The sequence below is a fragment of the Apteryx mantelli genome, chromosome 2, assembly GCF_036417845.1.
Source record: "Apteryx mantelli isolate bAptMan1 chromosome 2, bAptMan1.hap1, whole genome shotgun sequence".
Lineage (NCBI taxonomy): Eukaryota > Metazoa > Chordata > Aves > Apterygiformes > Apterygidae > Apteryx > Apteryx mantelli.
In genome coordinates, this window is record NC_089979.1 from 24,765,920 (window position 1) to 24,790,666 (window position 24,747).

The following is a 24,747-nucleotide window of genomic DNA, read 5'->3' on the forward strand; positions in this document are numbered from 1 at the left end:
TGCTAGGGAAGTGCTTGGGAACTTGTTAAGCACATTTATCCTTAACCGCAACTTAACAGCCATTGTCTTAGGTCTTTTTGCCAAGACTTCCAAACTTTTCTGTCTTTTGTATAGCTCCCACCTCTTTCTGACTACGACTCTTCCCCAAAATGCCTGTAACTCTATGGCACATCCCACTGAAAGGGTCCTTCAAAGCTCTGCCTGCTTGGTTTAGAAATATTTGCATTTATGTGAAGTTGTGCTGTGCCAGTGCCGGTGAGGTAGAGCCAGGAGCAGGCTTCAAATCCAGGAGGTTAATTGCCCCCTTAAGAGAGACCCAGAGCAGGACTTTCAGATTTGATGGACATTTGGGTTCTAGTTTGGGCTTTTCTGCAGTTAATAACCAGATCACGCATCCTACACTCAAGGTCCTCCCTAGTCCTTCCAGGTTACAGCACATTTTTTAAAAAAAGGCCTTTGGTGAAGTTCAGCCCTTTGTGCACTGGCCATCTTAATCCCACTCCAGCCTGATCCGTGGGGACCCTGGGGCTGTGATGGGATGGCTGGTGCCTGTCGGAGGACTGGGGGCTTGGTCGGGCACAGAGGCAGTGTGGTGATTCCTGCCTGACAGTCTGATCCCACACCTGCAGCTTTCTCCTGGCAGCTTTGTCACATCGCCAGTCTCTGATTACCCTCTGATTGTAGTTCTTATCATGTAATTCCTCTGGGTGAAAAACACTTTGTTTCAGTTTCGTGCTGGGCCTCCCACTTGCCTCCATTCCTATAAAATCAGGGTGACAAGAGGAGCAGGTGTAGAACAGCTGCTCTCTATGGGGCCATGCATGGGAAGGCTCCTACTGCAGTGTGGTGCTCCTGGCTGGAGGGCATCAGGAGTGTGTGGAGGCAGCAAATAGGTCCTGGCACAATCTTTTGTCATTCTTGTGACCTATGAGAACTATTTCTTTTCTTGTCTTCACCCCTCATACTCATTTTTACCTTTCCATATCATCTATCTGGCTTCTGGTCTTCAGTCCTGATTCTCCTAGTGTTAGCGCGTGTAGAGATTCATGCTTGGCGTAGGAGGGATTGCACCTAAGTAGATGTAAGGATACAGGTAGGCATTTGCAGCTTTGGCTGGACTTAGCCCTGAGTCCTTAATGGGCGTTGCCTGTATGGGCACCAGGAGTCTGCGAGAAGTCCATTAGCAGAGGTTGTCTTTACCTGAGGAACGCTTTGCCTTAGCTGGTGGTGGGTTATGTTTTGGTCTGTGACAGATTTCACTGAGTGCATAAATCCCTGGTAATCATGGATTTTAACAAGAATGAAGAAGTGAGCTTAGTTTATTTATTGAAGGCATGTGCCTGCAAGGTCTGAATGCTAAAAAAATTCCCTCTATAGTAAATCACCTACCCCATGGTCTCTGACAAAGCTTAAGATACTTCTGGTACTTAGCTTTTCTGTCTTTCCATTTGCTCTTCTATATTATTTGTTTCTGATGTTGCATTCTGTTTTTCTGCTATTAAGAATCCTGCCAGCATAATGAATGCTATTTCTGGTTTCTGCTTTGACTTTGAGCAAGTTGCAGCACTCTTTAACTCCCCTAACCCCACAAACGCCTGTCAGACTTCTTGCCAATGAGATGTCCATGGATATGGCCCAACTGGAGTTTTCCTCCCTTTACTTCACTGCATTTTACCCACCCGCATCAAACAGTGCTGAAATTATTGCTCAGTCAGATTGCAATCCAGCCACCTGCCAAGGTAGAAGATATGCAAAACTGTGTCCTAAATATGGGCTAAACTCCTAAAGTGCACTTTAAGGAGAACAAATATATTAAACAGTCCATTTCTGGGGAGAACTCCCTGATCATCACGTAACACTCACGAGAAGCAGATCATTGAAAATCTGGTAAGATTTCAGCAGGGAATGCAGCCTAAAAATCATTGACAGGGCATGTCCGGAAGGTGGATGTGGAAATGGCAACATGGTAACTGTTGAGAGGTATCATGTTCCCGGGACCGGGTCGCACACAGTGAGAATGCTCCAGTCCCTGCCACCACCCTTTGGGGAAAGGGGCCCTGCCATGTCACAGTGCAGAGCTGCTGCGCCTGTGTCGGGACTGTGCAGGGATCTCCAGGGATGCATGCTGACTGGGACGGACTGGGAAGGCGATGAGTGGGGCGAGAGATTGCGTATGCTGAATTAATTTTTTTAATTATTATTATTTTTTTTTATACAGCATGCCTTTTTTGATAAGAAGGCAACTAGAGTGGGAACTGAAGGTGGATGGGATCCCAAGATTATCTGTAGACTGAAGCACTCTGCAAAACATGGGGCAAGCAAGGCTAGGGTTGTGCAAACATCTGCACGGGGAATCTCCTGGGGCTTTTCTTGCTTCCTCTGGAGGTGGTCCGCTAAGATGGATGGGCTTTGTTAAAACAAAAGAGACCATTATGGTCACTGTGACCATTTGACTCAGGCTACAAAATGCAGCCGGCAGCTTTCTGAATTAAAAGACAAGTGGTAATTTGTGAGTGCGACTGATAGATACACTTTGCTTTCCCAGTTATTGCTTTCACATATCCAATGACTGATGTAATATATGGACACACTGAGCGGTGGAAACACGCTGGCATAGCCGAGTGTGTCAGGCTGAGACTTCTGAGGACTGCAATACCACCATTTTCCCCAGTAGAGAAATACCATGGACTAGTCATAGCAAGACTTCTTGTTTTGGTTTCTGGAGCACACATTCTTGGTGCTGTCAATTCTTGCAATATTTATCTTGAAGACATAGCTGCTGGATCCATATAACTAGGTGCAAATCTCAGCTCTCCTTTGCTCACCACCCCCTCATCTCTAAAAGTTCCTATTCCTCATGGTGACAGAGAAAAGTCCAAAAAACTGAACTGGGGGCAGAAAGCCAATCGAGGATCCCAAATTGCCCCCCTCCCCGTACCGTTTTTAACCTCCCCCCTCCTGTTTTTCCAACACTTGATACTGCCTTCCAGGCTAACTCAGGAGGGTGGGAAGGAGCAAAGACGCGAAATCCGGCGGCAGAACGGTAAAAACACCCGGCAGAGGCCAGATTTTGCTTAAAGCGAGAGAGGCTTTCCAGGTTCCTGCTTTTCCGCGGGGCCAGCCCTCGCTCGGTCGGCCCGCGGCGCTGCTCACGTTTTCCACTGGGGGGGGGGGGGGGGGGGGATTAGCCAGGGCAGCCCGGGGCGGGGGGGAAAGTTGCTTGAATTTGCGAGGGGAGCGGGCGAGCGCCGGCGGCGGCGAGCCGCCTCCTTCCACTGGCTGGGGGAGCTGCCAATCTGTGTTGTAATCCTGCAGGAATTTCTGCTGGGTTTAACTGCGAGCCGCGCCGCTGCCGCCCCGCACTCGGGGCGGAGGGACGGCGGCGGCGGAGCCGGCAGCGCGCAGCAGCAGCCCGGGCGCCCGCAGCGCCGCGCAAGCCTCGGCCGGCGGGGGGAGCGGCGCGGCGCGGCGCGGCCGGCCGGCCGGCCGGACAGACAGACGGGCGGGCGGGAGGGAGCGGCGGGCCGCAGGGCGCCCACCTGGGCGCTGCCGAGCGGCGCAGCGCCGCTTGCTCCTTTGTGCTCGGCCCCGGCGGGCGCCGCCCGGCCGGCACCGCGGGAATAATGCGGGGCGTGTGGCTAGCGCTCACCTTCAGCTTCGTGGCCTGCGCCTCCGGGCAGCCGGTGAGTGGCCGCGGGCGGGGGGCGCCCCGCGGTGCGCGGAGGGCGGCCCGGCCCGGCCCGGCCCGGCCCGGCCGCGGGGCTCCGCCGACGGGACGGGACGGGACGGGACGGGACGGGACGGCCCGGCTGCGCTCCGTGTGCCGAGCCGGGAGCGCGCAGCCCCGGCCCGGCTCGCGTTTGCCCCGCGGGGAGGAGCGCGCTCACTCGCGGAGGCATCTGTTGATAGCGGAGCACTCCTCAGGGACGGAGCACGGGAAGAAATAAAAAGAAGCAGAAGAGAGCCCCCCTCTCTCCCGAGAAGGTGGAGCCGGGGGAGCACCGTCCCTCCGGCGAGCTTCATCCCGAAGTTTGCCGCGATGCCCGCCGCGGCAGGGGACGGCGCCGGCCCCCGCCCGGGCCCAACCGCCTCCCGGCTGCGGCCGGGGGATGCGGACCCCCCCGGCGCCTCTTCCCCGGGCCCTGCGGGGCCGTGGCCGCGGCGACCCGGAGGACCGGGGCTGCGGAGGGGACCGTGCCCGCCCCGGGGAAGCTGCCCGGCGTTCGGGCCGGGGGCTTCGGGGCGCCCCGATGCGCCCCGATGCGCGGCGGCACTTCGGGGTTGGGTGGGAGGCTGGCTCCCGGAGCTCTGCGGCGCTGTGCCCCTCCGGGGGTCTGTACCCTTCCCACCCGGAGGTGGGACTCGGCTGACCGCACTTTATTTGAATTGCCAGCCAAGGAAAACCCTTCCTCCCGCCTCTTCCCCGCTGGTTCCTGGGCAGTGAGAAGTAAACGTTTCCTTGCAAAATAGCCGCCCGGCCTCTCCCCTTGCTGGCGTGCTCGCTCCGCTCCGCACGCCCGGCGCGCCCCGCTCCCCCCCGCCGCCACAGGCGGCCCCTCTCCGCGCCCGCGGGGGCGGCCGCGCTCGGCTCGGCAGGCGCGTTTCCCGGCGCGGGCTGCGCGGCTCCTCGCGGGCGGCCGCGGAACAAGGGCTCCTCTGTGCGCAGCGCCCCGGGGAGGCTCCCGCGGCACGGCGAGCCGCGAGGGCGGCCCTTGCGCGGCTAACCCTTCCCATATGGTTATGCTCCGCGGTGCTCGGGATAATGCTGCTGTTTACCCTTTTCAAAGCCACAAGTGTATTTGCTAAGCGGGGACCTCCGCTTAATGCAATTAACTCAGTTGCTCGGATTTGTCGCTCTCGAAAAGCCAGTCTCGGCGAAGCGTTCCCACCCCCGGCATGGGGACAGCAAAGCCTTGCCGTAGTGGCTTAGTCCTTTCTATCAGTGACTGTGAGGTGCTTTGAGATTGTCGTGAGAGAAGGGGGCGGGCAAATGACACAGTTGCAGTGTTTTGGCAAATGTTAAGAAATAATAAATTGAGGTTTCAATATGACATTAAAATACTGTGGCAATTTAATCCAATTAAAATGAGCTGCTCCACTGAACTAAATAATGTCACTAGCTTCAGTTAACTTTTGAAGTTGTCTAGTTCTTGTACAAGTTAGCCCAGTCACAGACTTCATGAAATCTGGCTCATCATTAATGATTCCTAAGGATACAATTGCAAAATACTTTTCTTAAGGACTAATGAAAATAGGTTGTGTAAAGCACTAACTCCAGATTCTGCTAACTATAGCTACACTGCAGAAGCACCCATTTGCTAATGAGGTACAATATATTTTAATTTTATAGAAATGTTGTTATTATGAAGTTCTCTGATGGTGTAGTAACTGTTAAACTGCCACAGTAATTAGTAAAGTATTAGGTTTTATGTTTTTTGCCTTAGGACGAACATGCTCATGCAGCGTGAGCCATGAGGCGGGTTGTCGGGATGCACTGGTGCAGTGTAGTTTATGGGGTAAGGGGGAGAGAGCGAGGCAGGGAGCCAGGCTGCCTGGCTCTGATGCAGCGCCCTCGCGGCTGGGAGAAAGTTGTGGAAAGACTGGAAAAGTAAAGGGAGGTTAATTTTTTTTTTTCTTTTCTTTCACTGGGCCTGGCTGCAGCTGTATGGTCTCTCAAGATAGGATTTTATAGACCTGGCTTTGGGAGAAGATATATGCTAAATGTGTAGCCTTTGCAGAATGCTGTCCTTGTAGTAAAAGGAATTTTATATAGATGCTTAAAAAAATCTGCTAGTTCCCCAGAGCACTGTCAAGTGGTTTCATCTCTGAATTTCTCCTGCTTTTTTTGATTCTGCTATTTATTATTATTTTTATTTAGGCAAGACAAAACTCTCTCCTTTCTGAAGAAGTAGGGGTCCAAGAGGTTGTTTTTTGGAAAGAAAAGGAAATAAGGAGATTGTTTCCTAAAGCATTCCTAAAGCAGTGAGTTCACTGTGTTTGCTTCATGTTAGTAACAAACCCTGCTGTTCAGCGGGGTGGACCAAGTAGATGTCAGAACCATGTTAAAGACGTACTGGAACTGAAACCCACCACTGAACTTGAGGTCAGTTTGTGTGTGTAGGGTGCACATTGCTGTGTCCTGAAGTGGACTGTGCAGCCACAGATTGCCTCGTTGGGGCTGGCGTTGGGCTATTGAAGGGGGAGGATGAGCTGGTCATGTTCTTGCTAAAGTGCATGTGGTGGGAAGCGTTGCCCTCTTCAAAACCGGTGGATTGTAGCCAGGGCTCACTGGTTGAGTTGTTGCCATCAGTGCAGTGTGTGGTGTGACATCAGATTAAAGTGGGATCCAGTAATCCCCTTCAGGCCTGCAAGAATGTTGTGGGCTCACCCAGGCTTGGATGAACGAAAGAAATGTGCTTTTTAGGTACCATGATGGTTTTCTGGGTTGCTTTTAGGAGAGGGAAAGAGCAACATAAAACTGCTGAAAAGAAACAGCATACTCTGTAAGTTACAGGTCTGATGGGTCTTTTTAAAAATTTGGTCCAGTCCTGCTGATAGAAGAGTCAGCCCCTGCTGATTTTAACAGTAGCAGGGTTTGGTGTCAAGTATCTGAGTTATACTGGTCAAGTCCCATTTTGAAGAAGCTAAAATACGTTTCTATTTCTTCTGGTTTCACATGAGTGGGACTAATAGTTTCCTGGGATTTTTGTGATCAGGTAATCCCCCCAGCGAGGCTGGTGCAGGTGTGGATGAAACTGCTGGCTACTAGGTTCTTCTGCCTACTGCATCAGAATAGTGTTCTCACAAAGAGATGACTAATAGTTGCTCTTGATATTCACTGGACTTTGCTTCATACCACCCCAGCAATGCATGTGGTTGGGTTTTAAGCTTTCAGTAAAACATAGCACTGGAGCAACTAAAGTGTCAACATCAACTGATCAGTCCTGTTTCCTCTGTAAGCGTCTGAGACTGATTTGTTGACATAAATATAGTTATTAAAGGATGACTGTAGGGTAATATTTGCTATTGTTTTGAGAAATATTTCATCTTTTGGAAATGTGATGCTTTAATTTTCCTACATTTGTTTCTAATAGCTACATTGCTTTTGAATTTTGGAAAATTTGTTTTGTGTTGGAGAGGAGGAATGTTTTTCTGAAATATGCAGCTAGCCTTTGGAGATAGGTATTAGAGGAGGAGAAGCGCTGAAGAGATGAGTAGAATTTCAGGTTTGTGCACCATGAGTATCTCTCTTAAGTGTGTTAAATCTGCGTTGCCAAGTGAGTTCTAAAGAAAGATAGGAAACTTATTTCATCTTGATTTATTCCCACCCTTCCTCAACTTCCATTAACTTTTTCTTCTTGCTGTAAACTTAATAAATAGCTGTCCATTCCTTTTGTGGCTTGGCAGCATCTGGAATCTGGCAGCATCCTCTACATGGCTGATGCTCTTTGTTCTAGCGAAGCATTGGGGTGCACCCGCTCAGCAGCTCCTTGCAGTCTCATACGCTGAAAATTTGGTTAAGCCCTGGCTTCTGCCTCCAGTTTTGGCGATTATGATTGTAGCGCTGAACTGAACTCGCTGCAGGAACTCTCCCCTTATCTGGATGTTCTCAGGAACCTCTTTCTGGGAATAGGTTTCCCTCCCAGGTTAGCTTATCTTTTAAAAATTAAACAACAGATGATTCTTGATGTGAGATCAAACACTTAGTGGTTTCTCTTTTTAATATCTTAGCCCTGAGGTCTGCATTGGATCTGACTTAATATTCAGGCCTAAAGTGCAGAGATGTGTTCTCTAAAAAAATTTTTTTTTTCTGGATCCTTATCGAGGAAGTAGATGAGAGCCTAGTCTTCAAGGACAAGTCAGGACAGATTTCTTGGAGTTTGAAGTCTGATACGGGGATTGTAGTTCTTGGGCAGATGGTACCTCTGTGGTAGGTTTGATGTTATTGCTGCAGCTGATGGGTTAAAGATGGTGGACTTCAGAGAATTAGCCATAAGTTGTCTGCCTTGAGTTTATTTGAAGTTTTGGGGGATCTAAGCCTCTGTGGTCCTAATCTTAAATGTAATCTCAGGATGACCAGATCAAGATGTAATTTTTGGCTAGCAAAGGTGCAAGTTATAAAAAGCCCAACTATGATCTAATCCTTCCAAAGAGGATGGGGGGGGGGGGACCTACCTGCTGTCCTTGGTGAAGGACGTGGCATTTCAATGAGAAATCCTGAGCTCCTAGAGGAGCTCCTCAGGGCTGCAGCGGGAACCTCCAAGAAGCAGCCAGTATTATGGAGAGCTTTTTGTTTGCCCTGCTCTTCACAGCCAGTTGTCTTTGTCAAGCAGAGGCATATGGATAACATTTATTAATTACATTATCTCACCAAAACTGACTTTTGCCATTGACCAGTTTAAACATTTTCCTTATGGCAAAGAATTACAGACTTTAGTAAGGCTCAGAGTCTGAACAAAGGAGTCTTGTCTGGTTAAGGAGAAGTACTTTTTTGTCATCTTAGTAGATTTGACTGTGTTTTTTAACAGAAATGTTGTGTTTGAGAATGGGAAGCTTATTCTAGGCCCTGTGTAAGACCTTACTTGAATCTAAGTCATAAAGATGCCTTCTGTGTCGCTGCAGTTAAGAGAAGATGCGCAAGTAATGAGCAAGCGATTTAGTGTGGATTCAAGTTGCTTTACTTTTCATGCTGCTGCAAGCATGAGAGAATTACTTTAGGCTGTTCTGTGAACAGATTGTTTGATTACCTTCAGTTCATGCTTACAAGAAAATAATAAACTGCTATCTATAATCTTTTCAGGAGTGGTAATTTATTCACAGGTTATACTGCACTGTTCAGTGATTTGGGAACAAGATTTCTCTTGCTCATATTGAAGGATAATTTGCAATCTCTTGAGTAAAGACTGCATTAGTGTTTGACCCTATAATAATGACAGTTCTTTCTGTGTGTGTTGTTTTCTTGATTAGCTCAACCCTGAGGGATACTATCAAAAGAAAACCAGATATTTAGGCAGAAATACAAAATATATGTAATCCTCAAAGGTATTGGAAAACTGATTGCAGTCGAAGGAAAAAATAGCATGAAACAACCATTCATGACAAGTACTTTTGCGCTGAACAAATTATTTTTGTCTAAGTCTCTAGTAGGGGGTTCATTTGAAGTGAAATAATGGCTAACAATGCAGTGATGAATCTGCAGAAGTTGGCCCTGTCTGTAGATAGGCTATTACTGTGTCACATAAGCCATGCTTAACTAAAGCGTGAACTGGACCTCCAATCTGAAATCACTATTTTTAGTTTATATATAAACAACTTCCTCAGAAATGTCCCATCTGAGCTAAATTGTTTTGTTCCAAAGGTGAATGGATTTGGGAAAGTTCAAATAAAAACCTGTTTGACTATGTCTGAGTTGTGAGCATGAAGATAAATACATACTTTGTACTCTTATTAAAGGTAAGGAGATGAAGGGACTTGCAGAAGGTCAAACAGCCTGTGGTATACCCAGGAGCAGAATCAAAATGTTCAGATATGTTCTAGTTGCCAATCACAATGCTAGTATTGTCTGTATTTAAATATTATGTTGTCAGACATGTGTTGCTTCTTCTTGATTAACCATAATGAAGTGTAATTTTCTCTAGAGGCGCTTCCACATTAATGGAGCCTGCTTGTCACCTTTCAGATCAGTGTGAAGTGGCCCATCCTTATTTTTTGAACAGTATTTCGGAAGTGTGACACTAATGGTCTCAGCGCTGTGGGAAACAGTGCTGCTAAAGCAATTCAGTCTGGGAGCTGGAGTACTTCTCAGAAAGCAGATGGATGCGTGACTGGTCTGGCCTCAAGGCCAGAGAAGAAGGCCATGTTCTGAGAGAAGAAAATATTTCATGTGCTTACTGCCATGTGAGCTAATAACCTCACTAGGTCTTTCATCTCTCCTACCTTTCCCAAGGTCCTCTTTGGTGTGTCTGTTTGTGTCCTTCTGTTAGATATACAAGCATGCGTGAGCCTTCCTCTTTCTCTGAGCTGAGCTGCATGAATTCCAGCTGTGCCTGATCGTTACTGGTGAAAGTGCAGTACCTGCCTGAACATCTGGCTGAGCAGAGCACCTGAAGGTCACAGCTGGTAGCTATGTTCTCCCCGTGCTTGGTCTCTTTTGACTTGAAAAGCTGAGGCATGTTCAGTATTCAGACTGGGATCTGCAGGGGAAGACTAAAAATGAGTTTGAAGATATGAGAGTTTGGGTACTGATGTTTCTTATAGGGCCTCGGAGAGGAGAGCTCTCCAGAAGACGGATACTTCCTTTGCTTGGTTAATTACTCTCGCTTGTTCTGGATGTGGAGATCCCAGAATCAGTGCATCATTTAAACTTATTACCAGGCAAAAACCTCCGCCAAAAAAAAAAAAAAAAGAAAAAGATTTAAGTGATTTGAAAAGACTGTTCAACTCCACATTCAAATATGCAGTCACAGAGGTTTGGCATATATATTGTTTTTATTATTTAAAATAAAAACCTGCAAGGGAAACAAAGGGGTAAGGTGAAGCCAGCTCGAATTAAAGTAAATGCATTGTTGAGGCATACAAAATTTAAGCTTCTATTGAATATAAATTTTTGACATTGCATACATAAAAATAGGTATGGCTTAGCCCTATAAATAATAATAATATATTCCTCCTGGAGCAAAGATGTGCATAAAATAATGTTGCTGAGGAACAAGATTCTGAGCTTTTGGTTATAAAGGCACTGCAGAACATCTGATTCCTATCCTGGCTGTTGGACTGTATCTCCTTTCAGACGGGAGTTCACAGATGCTCGGTACTTGTACGTGCCACTGGTGGCAGTGGCAAGTGCAGTTAATGCAAGTTTCTGTGCAGCAGGGGGAAGGAACATCCACGAGTAGAGTATGTGAAATTGGTTATAAGTTGCTTGCATAAGTCTCATTTTAAGGGGGTGAGATGTTCTCAAGAACTGCTGTAGCAGCATATAATGTTAGAAAATTAATACTGTAGGATTATTAGTGATTTAAGCATCTGTAGCATGTGGTACTCATAAATCTTTCTCCATGGTAGTACAATAAAGATGACTAGTAATGGAGATGGATGTGAAAAGTTACAGCAGTGCTGTATACAGCTTCTAATTTCTTGTCTTTGGGGTTACTTATAATTTTCCAGTCATGTTCTCTTTGATTATTTCTCGTCTGTGAAGGCTGGCTTTTTGACTGTAACATCTAACATGGTTTGAGATGAAACTTCTTGGAGTACGTTTGAAATTAAGTGTCTGTGGAGACTGTATTCCAGAGAGCTTTTTGGCTCTCTGTAGCTGTTGCAGTTCTAACTTGGAAGTTCTTTGAAACTTTGTGTGTGTGCATGTGTGTGATTTTTATATAAATCTTTATTTTATGTATATATTTTTTATTTTATATCTATTTTTTATTTGTTTGTGTGTGTGTATTTTCTTTTATGAAAGGCAAAATGTCTTTCAAGTGTCAGGAAAAGAAATGCCCTGCAGAATGTTAAGTAGTTAAATAAACAGAACAAAATTGCTCTCAAAATTGTCTTTCTTTGTAATTCTCTTGGCCTGGAATTAGAATGGGAAGAGCATCTTCTCTGACCTAATTTACCAGGAAGAAAGCCTAGAACAGAAGGTGATTTGCATAAATATTTTTTTCCTCTTGTTTCTTTACTTTTGATTTGTTACAACAGTTCTGTAACAGCTTTCCTCCCTAAATACAATTTGATCCTCCATAGTTCCCACAGGTTCTTTTGATATCTATATAGAGATATATATCTATAGATAGCTATATATATATATTTTTCCCTCTCTCCAGCGCAGCCTTCCCTCTGCCATCAGAGTGCTGGTAATGGGATGGGCACTGTGTTCAGCACTGTGAAACATGAATGAGTTGGAGAGAGTCTTTCCTGAATGGAAAAGCTCAGAATAATGGCAGGAGGGTAAATGCAGAAGTCTGGACTGACCTGTCCTGGTTGGAAGATAGTGACCAAACCGTCTCAGTCTGAATGTACTCCTCGTTCTGTTGAAATTGTCTAGCCATGTTGCAGCTTGAGTTGATTTGAATTTGTCAGACTTGCCTCTTTTTCTTCCCTTCTGACCAGAAACCTCTGCTGGAGACCTCTGTTTGCTGCGTGAAAACACAGCAGAGGTCTCCAGAAGTTTGCAGAGACCTTGGGGGTGAACAGGAGGGGTTTGAGGAAGCTGTGTCAAGCCATGGGCTGGTTTCTGCTCTTCTGGCAGCAGCCAGGGTGCTTCCTGCAGGATGGCATGGAGCATCTGTTGGGATGCAGAGGGAAGGCAGGACATGCAGGTGCGGAAGAAGAGACAAATATGAAACTTTCCTATAAAAAGATACACTGATATCACTTAACAACCTTATCTCCAACGTGTTGCATAATGCTTGGAAACCTCCCTGCAGGGTTTCAGGATGAGAAAGGTGTGTACAATGGCTACCAGTTAAAACCAAATGGGACGGCATCCATGCTATCATCGCTCCTCAGAGTGTCTTTGCCCAGGCTCAGGCTCAGGAATAGCCTTTTGCTGGGTGGGGAGGGAGCAGCAAGCTCATGAAACCATGCTGGAGCTTGCTGAAATGAGGAAAAAGGCTGAGCTACTAATCGCACAGGAGCATCAGGTCTAAAATAGTTTGAGACAGTAATCATTATAGCATTGCTGCACTGAAAATGTCATTTATTGTATGCTTTGTAACTGTAAGGCATTAGGGGAAATGACCTTTCTTGCTTTTTGCTCCTATTCTTACTGTGATTCAAAACCTTTAAAATCTTCTATCCTTGGCTGTTGTGGGGTTTTGTGACTTCTCTAATGCTACTTTCCTGACTGTCAGTCTCCTATTTAACCAGCAGTTTGTGACCTGTTTTCTTGATACAGGTCTCTCCTGGTGGATAGCTGTAATTAGTCTTCTGGCTGGTGGCATAAATTGGTACTGTACACCAAAGGCCAGATATACTTAATAGTGATGTAGTTTTCTCAATACATTTTTGGAGAATCAAGAATCTCTTCTATGGGCTAAAGAAGTCTGCTGGGCTTGTGGACCTAATATAGTAGGTCTACTGTAGTCATGCTACTATTTTATTTTTTGTTTTTCCGAGCTTCTCTACATGCACTTCAAGAATTAGGCAGTTTTGGGTTGGCTTAAAAAAAACTAGTCTGGGAATAAAATGTTGTACTCCTATAATGTACTGATAGGAGTCTGTGTGATGCTTCTTTACCAGGCTGCTTGTTGCTGTTTCACACAAAATCTGAGGGCTTAAACTTATAAGGGTATTTGGCTCTGGGAACTTCAGGAAGACTGAGGGGAATAATTTTTCCAGTAAATACGGCCAGTCTCATCAAGAATAGGTAGTATCCATCTTTATGAAGATTGTGGCTGTAAAGAAGGTCAGAGCTGGCACAACTGCTGTAGTAGCTCACATGAAGTACATATATTTGTTTGTGGTCAGAGATGAAAGCGTCCTGAGAAAGGATTAGCAAGGGTATTTCTATGGATTTCTCTGTGGCTTTCTGGAGATGCACAGGAAAAGCCAATTCTCTCTTCACTCCCTCTCTCTCTTTTTATTTAATTTAGCTGTAATTGGAAAACCTCCTTAGAACATTCTCTGGCAGATAGATGTAACATCTGTACAGTTAGTAGTGTCACCTGATGGGAGAGAAGTTGAAAGCAAAACAAGGAACGATAAGGAAACCAGGGATCGATGTTTCTGTGCGTCTTCACAACACTCCCAAAAAGCCAGGCTGGCTAGAGCGAACTCCCCTGTGAATTTTAAGAACTGAAAAAAGGAAAAGGCTGAACTTTTAAAGGCTTAAGTTCTGAATACCTTGATTTTTCTTACCATCAGTTTTGTTACATTGGTAAGCTCCCCAAGGGTGCGTTTGACCCCAAAGTTACTGTTTTGCTAATAATCCCCCCATTTTAATCTTTGAAGCTTTCAGTTCTGGGGTTTGGGCATTGTTGATGTTTTACAGGTTGACTCATAAATGAAATTTTACAAAACCAAGCCTGGACGTGGGCAGCAGTAGGGTGCGCTCTGTTGCCCGTTCCTTGAAGTGGCTGGGGTGAGCAGTAAAACTGAGTTAGGATGATGCATAATTAGCTGCTTCATATACCTGGGGATGGCTCTTTGGCCTTTGCCCTCCCAACCGCAGCACTGCTGCTCCCTGACCTTGTGATTCAAGGCTGCGCATAAGCACCAGAGGGCAGAGACAGGTTTGCATTTGAATCTCTAGCTTGGCACTTCCCAATTTCATGTCATTCATTACTGTGATGTTAATACCATCTAGCTATACTAGCTATATTTGGGGAGCATTTGGTAAAGAGAGGGTGGATAGAGAAATGGTTTCCCAAATTATGTGGACTTATGTGCTTGTCATATCTGAAATGCGTCACCAATGCTTATAAAGGATGTTTTTTGAAAGTGCTCTTAACCTCATGGTATACATCAGGGACTGGAAAATATAGGCTATTTATAATTATCCACAGGTGGAGAGGGAGGCAGCAATACACTGTTAGTAGTAATTACCAGTAGTGTGTAAGTTCATCTCTTAAGCTGTTAGTTCTAATGCACTAAAAACTATTTGATCTGAAGTCTGGCACAACCTTCAAATGGAAGCGTTCAAAGGAGTCCTGACCTAATTTTGCTGAGAAAGTGTGCAAGCCTTCCTTATTCTGCTAATTTCTTGCAGAAGGTTTCAGTGATAAAGTCTTCATACCCTACACATGCATATATTTTACTGCAGATCATTTGAATAAAAGCAGCCATTACAAGCCAGGTGGTAAATATAGCACACAGCTTAACAGAAATGACCTTCAATTAAGCAGAGGCAGTCCCTTCTACTGCGCTGTGCCATTGTCAATTAGCTTTCTTTAAGACTTCTCTGCTGGCTCTTTTTGTGAATAGTTGCAAAGCCTGAAGTGCAGTGCTAGCTATGTGTGTAAGAGAAAAGACTTCCTGCTTACTCTGAACTCTTATTCCAGTGAACATCTCAAAAATGTGAAGTAACTTAACAGTTTGCTTTCTTTTCCAGGGAAGTTAATCATTAAATTATAAAACATTGTCCACTGAGCTATGTACATTTTTCTGTTAAAGCATATAGCATAAATGCTCTAACTTTCCTTTGGATAAATCAAAGCAGATGTAATGCAAATATGTCTTAACGGGCTTTTGTCTTTGAAAGAAAATGGGGGGAAAAAAAGTCCATTTTTCAACAGTTATGCAAGACTGCATACTGTAGTGATGGCTACTGCGCAAGTGTTGCTTGTTACTTTCTGTGTGGGTGTAGACTGTTTTATCATAAGATAAAAACAAGCAAAGCAACCTGAACTAAGGGCTTTTAAATTCTGTCTACCCTGTCGTTTGTACATTTTCTCATGCCATCATCACTGTAGTGTTGTTGCAAGACTACTGGTTTCCTACCAGAAATGTAGCTTTTAGTTCAGTGTGTTTCTTTGGCTTGTGCTGCTGGTAATTCTGAGCAATACTGCACACTACACAATAACTATAGTACAATTAATTGTAATTAGTATCTTAAGTTCTTTATTTGCTCTCTTTCTCTACAATCCCTTGTGCTTCCAGTCTCCTTTGACTGCATTATTATTTTATTTTTTTCCTCTCCCTGCTGCTTTTGTGCTGTCAAGCAAGCCAGGTAACTGTTAGTATTGGCAACGCTCTTAACACTCATGTTGCGAGTACAAGATCCAAGAGCAGAAGAAAAGGTAAATGAAAAATTTGGCCTGTTCTGGTCTTTTGCCCACCATCAGGGATCTTGCTCAGCTCACAGTGGTTTTAGGTAATAAAAAGGGGGAGCAGCAAGGGGAGGGTTGGGGACGGCGTGATTGGAGTACTGGCAAAGCTCTTCGAGAAGAGGCAGTTCTGAACTGCTGGCAAATCTTGGCCTGACTGTAATTGAGGGAAGAACCTGGAGGTGACTGGTCTAATGTGCTGGGATGGAAAAGACCTGCTATATCAGAGATACTGGTTCCACCTTTTCCTTGTCAGCTGTGTCTGTTTTGACAGCACTGGAGCACGTGAATCAAGTGTTTAAGCAGATGTGGATGGTTTGAGCACTGTATCCCTCATCCCTTTTGCTTTCTGGAAAGTGAGTGTGTATAGCCAAGCTTTGCAGCTTGGCATTTATCTTTGCTCTCCAGGCTTTCTTGGAACCCTTTTTATTCCCCTCCTGGGATTGGGAAAGGACAGGAAAGACAGATGCAAAATTCTGATGAAGCTGGTGCTCTTCCTGCAGCTTACGATATCGCATCAGAACTTATTTTTGTACAAATCAACATTTGACTGTTTAAGTGATTAGTAATTGTGCTTGCTCAAATAGAGGGAGCGCATGCAAAAGTTAGGATTAATTTGAGAAATATCAGGTTACTGAGGGCACTTCAATCAAGGTGACAGCTGCTTTCCTTATGCTCTATTGAAACAAAATATTCCAAACCGTTAGACAAAGCCTCACCAAATATATCAACCTCAGTGCTTTTATTCTTTCCACAAGTTGGTGGAATACTTAGTCCTGTTCGCTAATGAAATATTGGAGTAGTAACCTTTTTCCATGGATACCAGAGGGGAAAATCTGTGAATATTACTGTCCTGAGACTGCATGTGTGGGCACACGTGTACGTTAATGAACAGCGTTAAAGGCAGGTGGTGCTGGGAGGGAGCCGGTTACCCTGCGAGGGGGTAGGTGTCGTGTGCCTGGGGGCTGCTGGCTCCAGCCTCCCGCGTGGCAGTTTCGCCGGGACAGCAAGTGAGCGGCAGGGTGGGCGCCGGGAGGGCACGGAGGATTAGCTGGGCTCAGCCGTGGCTGCCCGCGCACCCACTCCTGCGCACCCACTCCTACGCACCCTGCAGCGGGAGCAACCTGCGAACACAGCCCCCTCTGCCCCCACCCCTTCCGCTTGCCCTTAAGTAACCATTTCTTGCTTTGGATGCTTAACCTGACACGCTTCATCAGCAATTCAGGAGTGAAAAATGGGAGGCGCTGCTTGAAATAGCATTGATGTGCTGCCCTGGAGAGGCTTATTTGAGGAACAGGCTATAAGAATCCTCCCTGAGCTCTGTTTATGTTTCCTGTCTAATAATACCTGTTGGTTTTAAAAATCTCCTGTGGGTATAGTACTCGCAGGAAAATACAAAAATGACCTGCCAGGTTTTGGGTGCAATTTTGTTTCCAGTGATGAAGGACAAACATGAGTGGGGAAGAGGTTTATGTGAAAGAGTAAGATAGATGAAGACCTTAAAACATTAGTTTCTAGCTTTATTGTGGGGTTGTGACCAACGTTTTAGGAATCAGCCTTCTATACAAAGCCTTTTCTTAAGAGGCTCTTTTTCAGAGAAAACTAGTCTCTAGCTGTTTTTGATTGCCAGAGCCTTGCTCCCAGGATAGTCCCAGGGTCATAAGCTTTGGTTTCCTACAAGGTAAAGGGGTCTTTTCCCAGGCCTCTGCAGAAGGGTCTGTTGCAACAGACAACAGTAGAAAAAGGGAGGTTCACCTGGGAAGCTTGAATATGTAAGACAACAGGGATGAGAGATTTAAAAATTGTGGAAGAGGCAAGTGTAATTTTCTACTTGCTGAGCCTCACTGTACTGAAAGTGTAACTCTGCCTGTTATGAGCCGTCTACCACTTCCCTTTCTTGTTAGGATAGGCAAGAACTAGGAGTGAAAGGATGTGGAAAAAATCAGCTTGATTAAACTTGACACACAGAGGTATGATGAAATGCACCAGGAGTTTCACAGGGTGCATTTGAAAAGATGGTAATTTAAAATGCTAACTTAAAAACGTGAGGAAGGCTGAGCTGTGAAGTGAGGGAAGACGGGCAAATTCCAAGAAGTTTTGCAGGAGGCTCCTTGGGCACCAGCAGCTCCCCTCATCACAGCTCTTGCATTGCAGCAGCATTTCTAGCAGCAACTTGGACCCAGTGCCTTGCTCTGGCCACCGATCCTTCCCCAGCCAGCTATGGAAAAGCACATCTGCATCTCACTTCATTTGTGGTCGATGATGTGAAATGTTTCCAGAGTTGTGAATACTTGTGGAGTAGCTCTGATACTCCCATCAGGGCAAAAGAAACAGGAGGAAAGTTAAGGTGTTGGTAGAGCACAAGCTCCATATTTCCTGGCTTTCAACCATTTGGTCATTTCTAACTGCCTACTTTAGCCTTTCTCAATTGCATCTATCTTGGGCCAAGGCTGTGCTATGCAGAGTCGGTACTGAAAGATGTGCTTATTGATGTGGAGAAGGCTGCTCAGCAGTGGGGAAACATGAACATCTGACAAAGAGCTTTTGTACCTAAAGATTTTTACTCTTACAATGTCTGGAGAAATAGGTACACAAGCAGCAAATACCCTGTGAGCAGAAGACTAAGCCATAAGCCTAAACACTGACAGTTTTGTCCAGGCTTTTGTGTTGGGAATGGTTAAATACAGCTCTTCTAGGAAAATTGAATGAGGTGCATTAAGTCCTTATTCATGAAGGAAATATCCTGCACATTCCTGTTTTGAAAACTCTTTTTTTTTTTCTCCCCCCCCCCTTACAATACAAGTAGATCCTGAAACTGTGAGGCTGACCTCTTGTGTGAGGTGACAACTTCTTCCAAGGGAGAAGGAACAAACATCAAGGAAATTTAAGGGAGAGATACTCATATAAGAATATTTGAGGGATGTTTTGCTTTCTTTTTTTCTATATATTTTTAATTTTCTCATGCTGGTGGTTAGAGGAATCTGAATGCAGCATGTTCATTAGGTGTGGTGCAGGACTTGTGCAACCTAACCAAAATGAGTAGGCATCGTTGGACAGTCATTGAGTACAGGCTCTGGAACTGACTCCTTTATTTTTTCCTTGGGTTTTGGGAGGTGAAGGGGGATGTTCTTTCAGCCCTCCTACTTATTTAAAATAATATGTCAGCATGCCAAGCAGAACAGGATTTATTTTTTCTGATGGTTAGGAAAAGAACCCCATGATTAAAAAAAAATGGTGTTTTGTGACTCTTGTTTGATTTCATGTATTTTTGGTGCTTGTGTCTGTTGTACTGTAAAGTGTTCACAATAAGTATAAGAAAGTATATTTTCAGGAAAGTTGTGAAATGGGTGACATTTTACAAAAGAACAGCATGTCTTTTTTGGCAGCATCGTGGTCAAGCAAGTAAATATGTGTTTTGGTAAGGAGCCTAATTTTGAAAACATTTATGGATCTGTCCCATCGTACAGTCTTAGTGTGTTTGAAATACCACAAACGTCAGGTCAAATGTTTTGTAATTTTTTTCATGTTTCATGATTTTAAAAATTATTTTTAGTTCTGTTACTTATTGTTGCCCTGTAAATGCACTGGATTCATAGTACAATTAACACAAGTTAGGGATTAAGTAGCCCAGAAAGCCATTAGTGATTTCTCAGCACTTTCTATGGAGGAAAAGATAGCTTGGTACCTACTATGTTAATTTTTGACATTGTGAATGAAACCGTCATTAGCAGAGTTTATTTGAGGTTTGCATTTCCGATGTGGAGGGATCCACCCTGAACTAACAAAAGTCTGTTTTTTTGTTTTTTGTTTTTTTTCTGCTGAAAATTTGGTAGAGGGGATGGAAAAATGCTGCTGCTGTTGTTTATCTCCCACGGGTATGGAGGGCATCAAGAAAGTCTAACTGCGAGATGCGAGACACAGGGAAAGAAGAGAGAGGAGCCACAGCGTGACTTCCCATGATGAAAATTGTGCTGTAACTGCTCACGATGTAATCACGTCATTCCAGAAAAGCTGTGTAAGCCTTGGGTGAGGCTGCAGCTGTAGACTGGGGTCAGGCGACTTTCCCTGAAGAGGCCAAAAAAATCCATTTGCTGTAACTCTTAACTTCTGATTCCTTCTGCTTTTTTATTTTGTTATTTTGTTTTCTTTCTGCTGTTCAGAGGACATCAGTCAGGTCCACACCGCAGAGGCAGGCTGAAGCAGGAGCTCGCAATAAGCAAGGCAGTGGGGAGCATGCAGGTCCCTGGCCATGGTGGCCGCTGCGCGGGAGAGAAGTCCGCGCTGGGGGTTACCCGTCCGCAGAACCGCTCGCGTCCTTCGAGCAGTGGCAGCATCACGGCAGCCCTAGGAAAACTTTAGCCTGAGTGTCGCAAGTAACGCCGTGGAAGAGCAGAGCAGAGTAACGCTGGGTTTAGTTGTGGGGCTCCAGAAGATGACCCCGCGCTCCTGAGATCAGAGGGCTGCTTCCACTAGGGGCAGTGGGACAGGGCGGCAGGTCGCAACAGGCTGTTTGGGTGGAAAAAGAACAAATAATACCACTGGGAGTATTTGAACTGATGTGAAAATACACAAAAGGACAAGGCAGCTGTGTCAATACTGCGTAGTGTAAGAAATTTCTAGCTCTGATTGCAACACGGGCAAATCAGTCAGGTGGCATTACTGCCTTGTTGTTGTGCGCATGTAGGAAGCAAAGACCTGTATTTTACTGGTTCATCTTTGTAAATCTCTGTGTGATCCAGTGCTTTTGGTATATGAATTAGCAACTAAGTTAAAGTTTGTATTTCTGAATATAGTTTTGCTTATGTGTTACAGTGCTTATAGTTATGTTTTTTCATATATGTATGATGAAAATTGGTGAGTTTTATAATTGTGAGCTATTAAAACTTATTTAGCTTTTACCTAATAAATATTTATTAACTGCTAATATTAGTCATTAATGTCAGATAAATGAGATTCTCCAGGAGGCGGCTTCAGCTGAGAAGCACCCCCCCTCCCCCTTCTCCCTCTGTGCAGTTTTACATTAAGAGAAGTATTTCCCACCTGCTGCTTTTTGCCTGAGGTTGGAATTTCCCCTTTTCATGGCTGGTCACTGTGTTCAGACGGAGATGGGGGCGTCCTGCATTTTCCTAGCAGCCAGAAAGGGGGTAGTTCTCCAGGACAAATCCTCTTAGGAGACATGAACCCATTTGCCTCGCAGGGAGGATGGAAATGGATCATCTATTCCAACCCGTGCTGTGATTCCTTCTCTGGGATTTGGATAGATGTTATGGATGTCGCAAAGCTGAGTTTCTGAACACATTTTTCTTCTTAAAATCCGCTTTTAAATGTCGGTATACTCATCTCTAAAGCATCCAGAATTGACAGCTTTTTTTTTTTCCCCCCAGAACTAGACTCTTTTTGAGGAGAGGAAAGTAGGAAGGCAGTACTAAAATAAAGGATTAGGCTGCTTGGGATTGCTGGTTAAGCTTTAGTATCAGTGGAGGACAAGTCTGGGAGTACTACAAATGCCATTTTGCAGAACAACATGTGCCATGGGCATGTAGAGTTGTGGGTTACTATCTTTGCTTTGGAGGGAAGGGGGCAGGGATTTCTACAAAACAGAACAGGAAAATCAGTAGTAATTCAACTGTTTGCATTATAGTAGTTTGATGGGAAGGGCAAAACTATATCTATATATGAAAGCATCATAAGTTATGGGGCGGGGAGGTGGGAAGGAAGCTAAAGAGTTGGCCAGACTTGAGATCCTTTTGTTTGTTTAAAAAACAACCAACCAGGTAAGAACTCACCAAATGAAAAATCTTCCCCAAAGTCTAACTGGTTTTACCATGATCAGCTGCTGTGAATTGCCTTTTGGAATCAAAACAAGTTAGTGACTTTACTTTTTCAAGTGTAAAGTTTCTTTTGCATAGCAGTTCAGGGATTTCCTTGCCATGGGCCTGATGTGCGCAGATTATGGTGAGATTTTTAATTATATACTTTCACAATTTTAAAAGTCAACACTTTAACAATTTTAAATAAGGGTCATTAGATACTATAGTAATTTCCTTTTCTATTGTTATGTTCTGTATGAGGTTTTTTTTTTAAACAAATGACAAAATATGAAACTTTGAGGATTAAAAGCAACTTCGAAGGGTAGAGTTGCAACTTGGCTCTCTGTTGTTATGCTTGTTTTGTAAACTGTTGCTATGCAGCTGAATTTACACTTTGAATGAAGCCTTATGTACCACAAGGGTTAATATTTAAACCAAAGCACCGTCTTAAAGTTGGCTACCCATTACCCCAGTTACATTAAATTAGAAACTACAGTAACAGAGTGAAAAGGTTCTTGTTTTATAGTATGAGCCTCTTTCCCTCCCTCAGGCATCCAACTTATTTCAAGCCTCTTACTCTGAGGAAAATAGAGTTCAGTCCTTCAGCTGTGTGTGACTGTCTCGGCACAGCAAAAATAGAAACCAACGCTATCCCAAATGCATAATTCATCTCAGTGTTAACGGGCATTCGTGGAATACAGTAGATGTGATGGATTCCTTCAGCGTGCCATGTACGTGGGCTCTGCCGGCGGTGCCTGATGTGCCCGTGCCTCCCGTGCCTTGGGGACAGCGTGGGCAGCCTGGCTGTGGCACACAGTGGCCCCACCGCTTCTGTTGAAGTAAAAATTGGCCTTGCATCCACTTAAGTCATGGGAAAGTGCACCCTGGTCTCCTTGTTGAATTTGCGCAGCAAAGCGAGTTGTGTGAAACAGCAGAACTCAGCATGGCTGGTGTTCCTTGGGTGAAAGCCTATTGCTTCAAGCTGTACAGAGAATGGGCATGTTCTAAATTTGTACATGAAGAAGCAGCGTTGCAAGCTGTATAAGAGCTGCTGGGGCGTGATGTTCTCTTCTCCCCTTCCTCTTCTCCTGGAAACAGTACCGCTTGCTTCAGCCCCTCTGCCGCACCAGCACTGCTAATTACTGCAACCAGAAATGGAGAGTAGGCATCAAGATTGCTTTCACTGTTGAATATCCAAGATGATTGGCACAAAGTAGATTACGTTGCTGGTAAACCTCTCTCTGCCTGATTCTGAGCAAAATCTGCTAGAGGAAGAGAATTTCGTAGTTTCCGTTAAGAAATTTGGGATGCTCTCACTTCTGCTCTCCATTGTATCTGAGCAAATGTCAGTGAATTGAGTGAAGTTTGTGTGGTAGCGGACAGAGATCTTACTCCAGCCTATAAAAAACTGTAGCTTTGGAGACACTGAAGGATGAAATGTTCAAGTATAAAGGGGAATACAGAAAGGATTTTTTTCCTTTCAGAGTGAAAACATGAAAAAGATAACTGACCTGATTTTTGGTTTTTGTTTTTTAATTTGGTAATAGATACACACACATCTCTTCCTCTACTTTTTTTTTTTCCTAGAGGGATAAACATCAAATGATGGAAGTAAACATGGTATATCAGAGAATGCAGTTTAGGTAGCTTTTCAGCAAAGAGAGGAAATGCTTTGAAGTGTATCTTGTGTAGTTACAGTGACAGGCAGGCAAATGACTTTTCATTCATTAGTATGCATTTCAAAAATGTTTGTTTTTTTTTTTAGATAGGCCTCACCAAAATGATTCTTAAACACCTGTTCTTTACTTGGTCAAGATTTCTCTTCTCCCTTCTTTCAAAGCCAGGCTAATTAGGAGGTTTGAGGATTTTAATCATCAAGGGAGAGAGGTTGAGCAGTGATTTCTTCCTGAGGGACTCAATATCAGCTAGTGTGTTTGCTTAGCTCTGGGTGATCACAATCTTTATTTTGCTGAGATTTAGGATGGCCCAAGTCTCACTTCATTTTACCATACCTGTGGTAGATGCTGTAAAAGAAAGAAAGAGTTTTGGTTGCAAGACAATAAATAGCAGTTGACCCATCTTGTCAGTTAGCTCTCTTCAGCTTCCTGTGATTACTGACTGTTAAATAAAAGTTTGTGTGATGGTGATACAGTGTAAGTGTTGTGACAGATATAAGCTGCGTTCCAGCTGGGCTTGATGTGTTAGATATGTGCAGGAGATGTTGTCTGGGGAGGCCAAGGAGGCAGATAATGATGTTCAGGTTAGATGCATCCCACCTGTTACACTTACAACTATGTCATTTTCCAGGACTTCTTAATTATAAGTGGGTGCTAAATAAGAATATCCCAGGAGTTGAAAGCACAAGCACATATTTGTATAGTATCTTAAAGTATTTTAGAGTTGCAAATAAGTAAGAGGAGTATTAAAGAAAATAAATAATGAAGAGAACTTGTATTTTCTGAGTAGTCCTTCACATCATCAATTAAAAAAAAATCAGACCTAGGCCATGCTTCTAAAACCTTGAGCACACGCTTTGTGTTAAGCATGTTGAGGAAGCCCACATGGGTCCTCTAGTGGGACTCCTTGTGCATAAAGCGAGGCATCATCAGGGATATCTGATGGAGATGCAGGCTCAGAGTCATAGGCTGTGGGCAAGTGAACACTGACCCAATGTGTTCCTGACAGGGTTTTGCAACTCTGGCTCAGCGCTTCATGGAGGTGGCCGCATGGTTGGGGATTGCTCCAAGAAGGGCCCAAGCATGCTCTTGTGTGCCAGCAATTGGTTGGTAGAAGACCATTTTGCATGAAATTGCATACGCACGCTTTGAATGTGCTCTAGGAAATAAAAACAGTGAGTTACAGTTCTTGTAGATTACTTTATAAATAAGACAAATGTTTTTGTTTTTGTTTTTTTTTTACTTCAGATATTCATTTTTGAGTGAGGAGAACTTTATTCTCCTCAAGAAGTCATCACAAGTGTCCCCAGTGATGGCAAAGCACTATTTTGGGAGATGCTTCAGAGCATTCTTTCTGATGAGAGAAACATGTCAGTTTTTGTCTTTAAGCTATTGTTTAAGACCATATATAGTCTTGAGAAGACCACACTTCGGTTTATGCTTGGCCCTGTTTTTTTTGAGAGCATTTTCCTATGGAGCCAAAAGTGGTGGTAGTGT

General features: G+C 44.5%; 1 protein-coding gene across 1 annotated transcript in view; it reads left to right on the forward strand.

Annotated features, from left to right (window-relative positions):
* The first annotated feature begins 3,508 nt into the window (after window positions 1-3,508).
* SDC2 (syndecan 2) overlaps window positions 3,509-24,747 on the forward strand; it is a 65,084-nt gene continuing 43,845 nt past the window's right edge. The window contains exon 1 of the mRNA XM_067290337.1: window positions 3,509-3,683. Within this exon, the coding sequence (XP_067146438.1) occupies window positions 3,624-3,683 (60 nt within the window). The 5' untranslated portion in view covers window positions 3,509-3,623. The remainder of the gene's footprint in view (window positions 3,684-24,747) is intronic.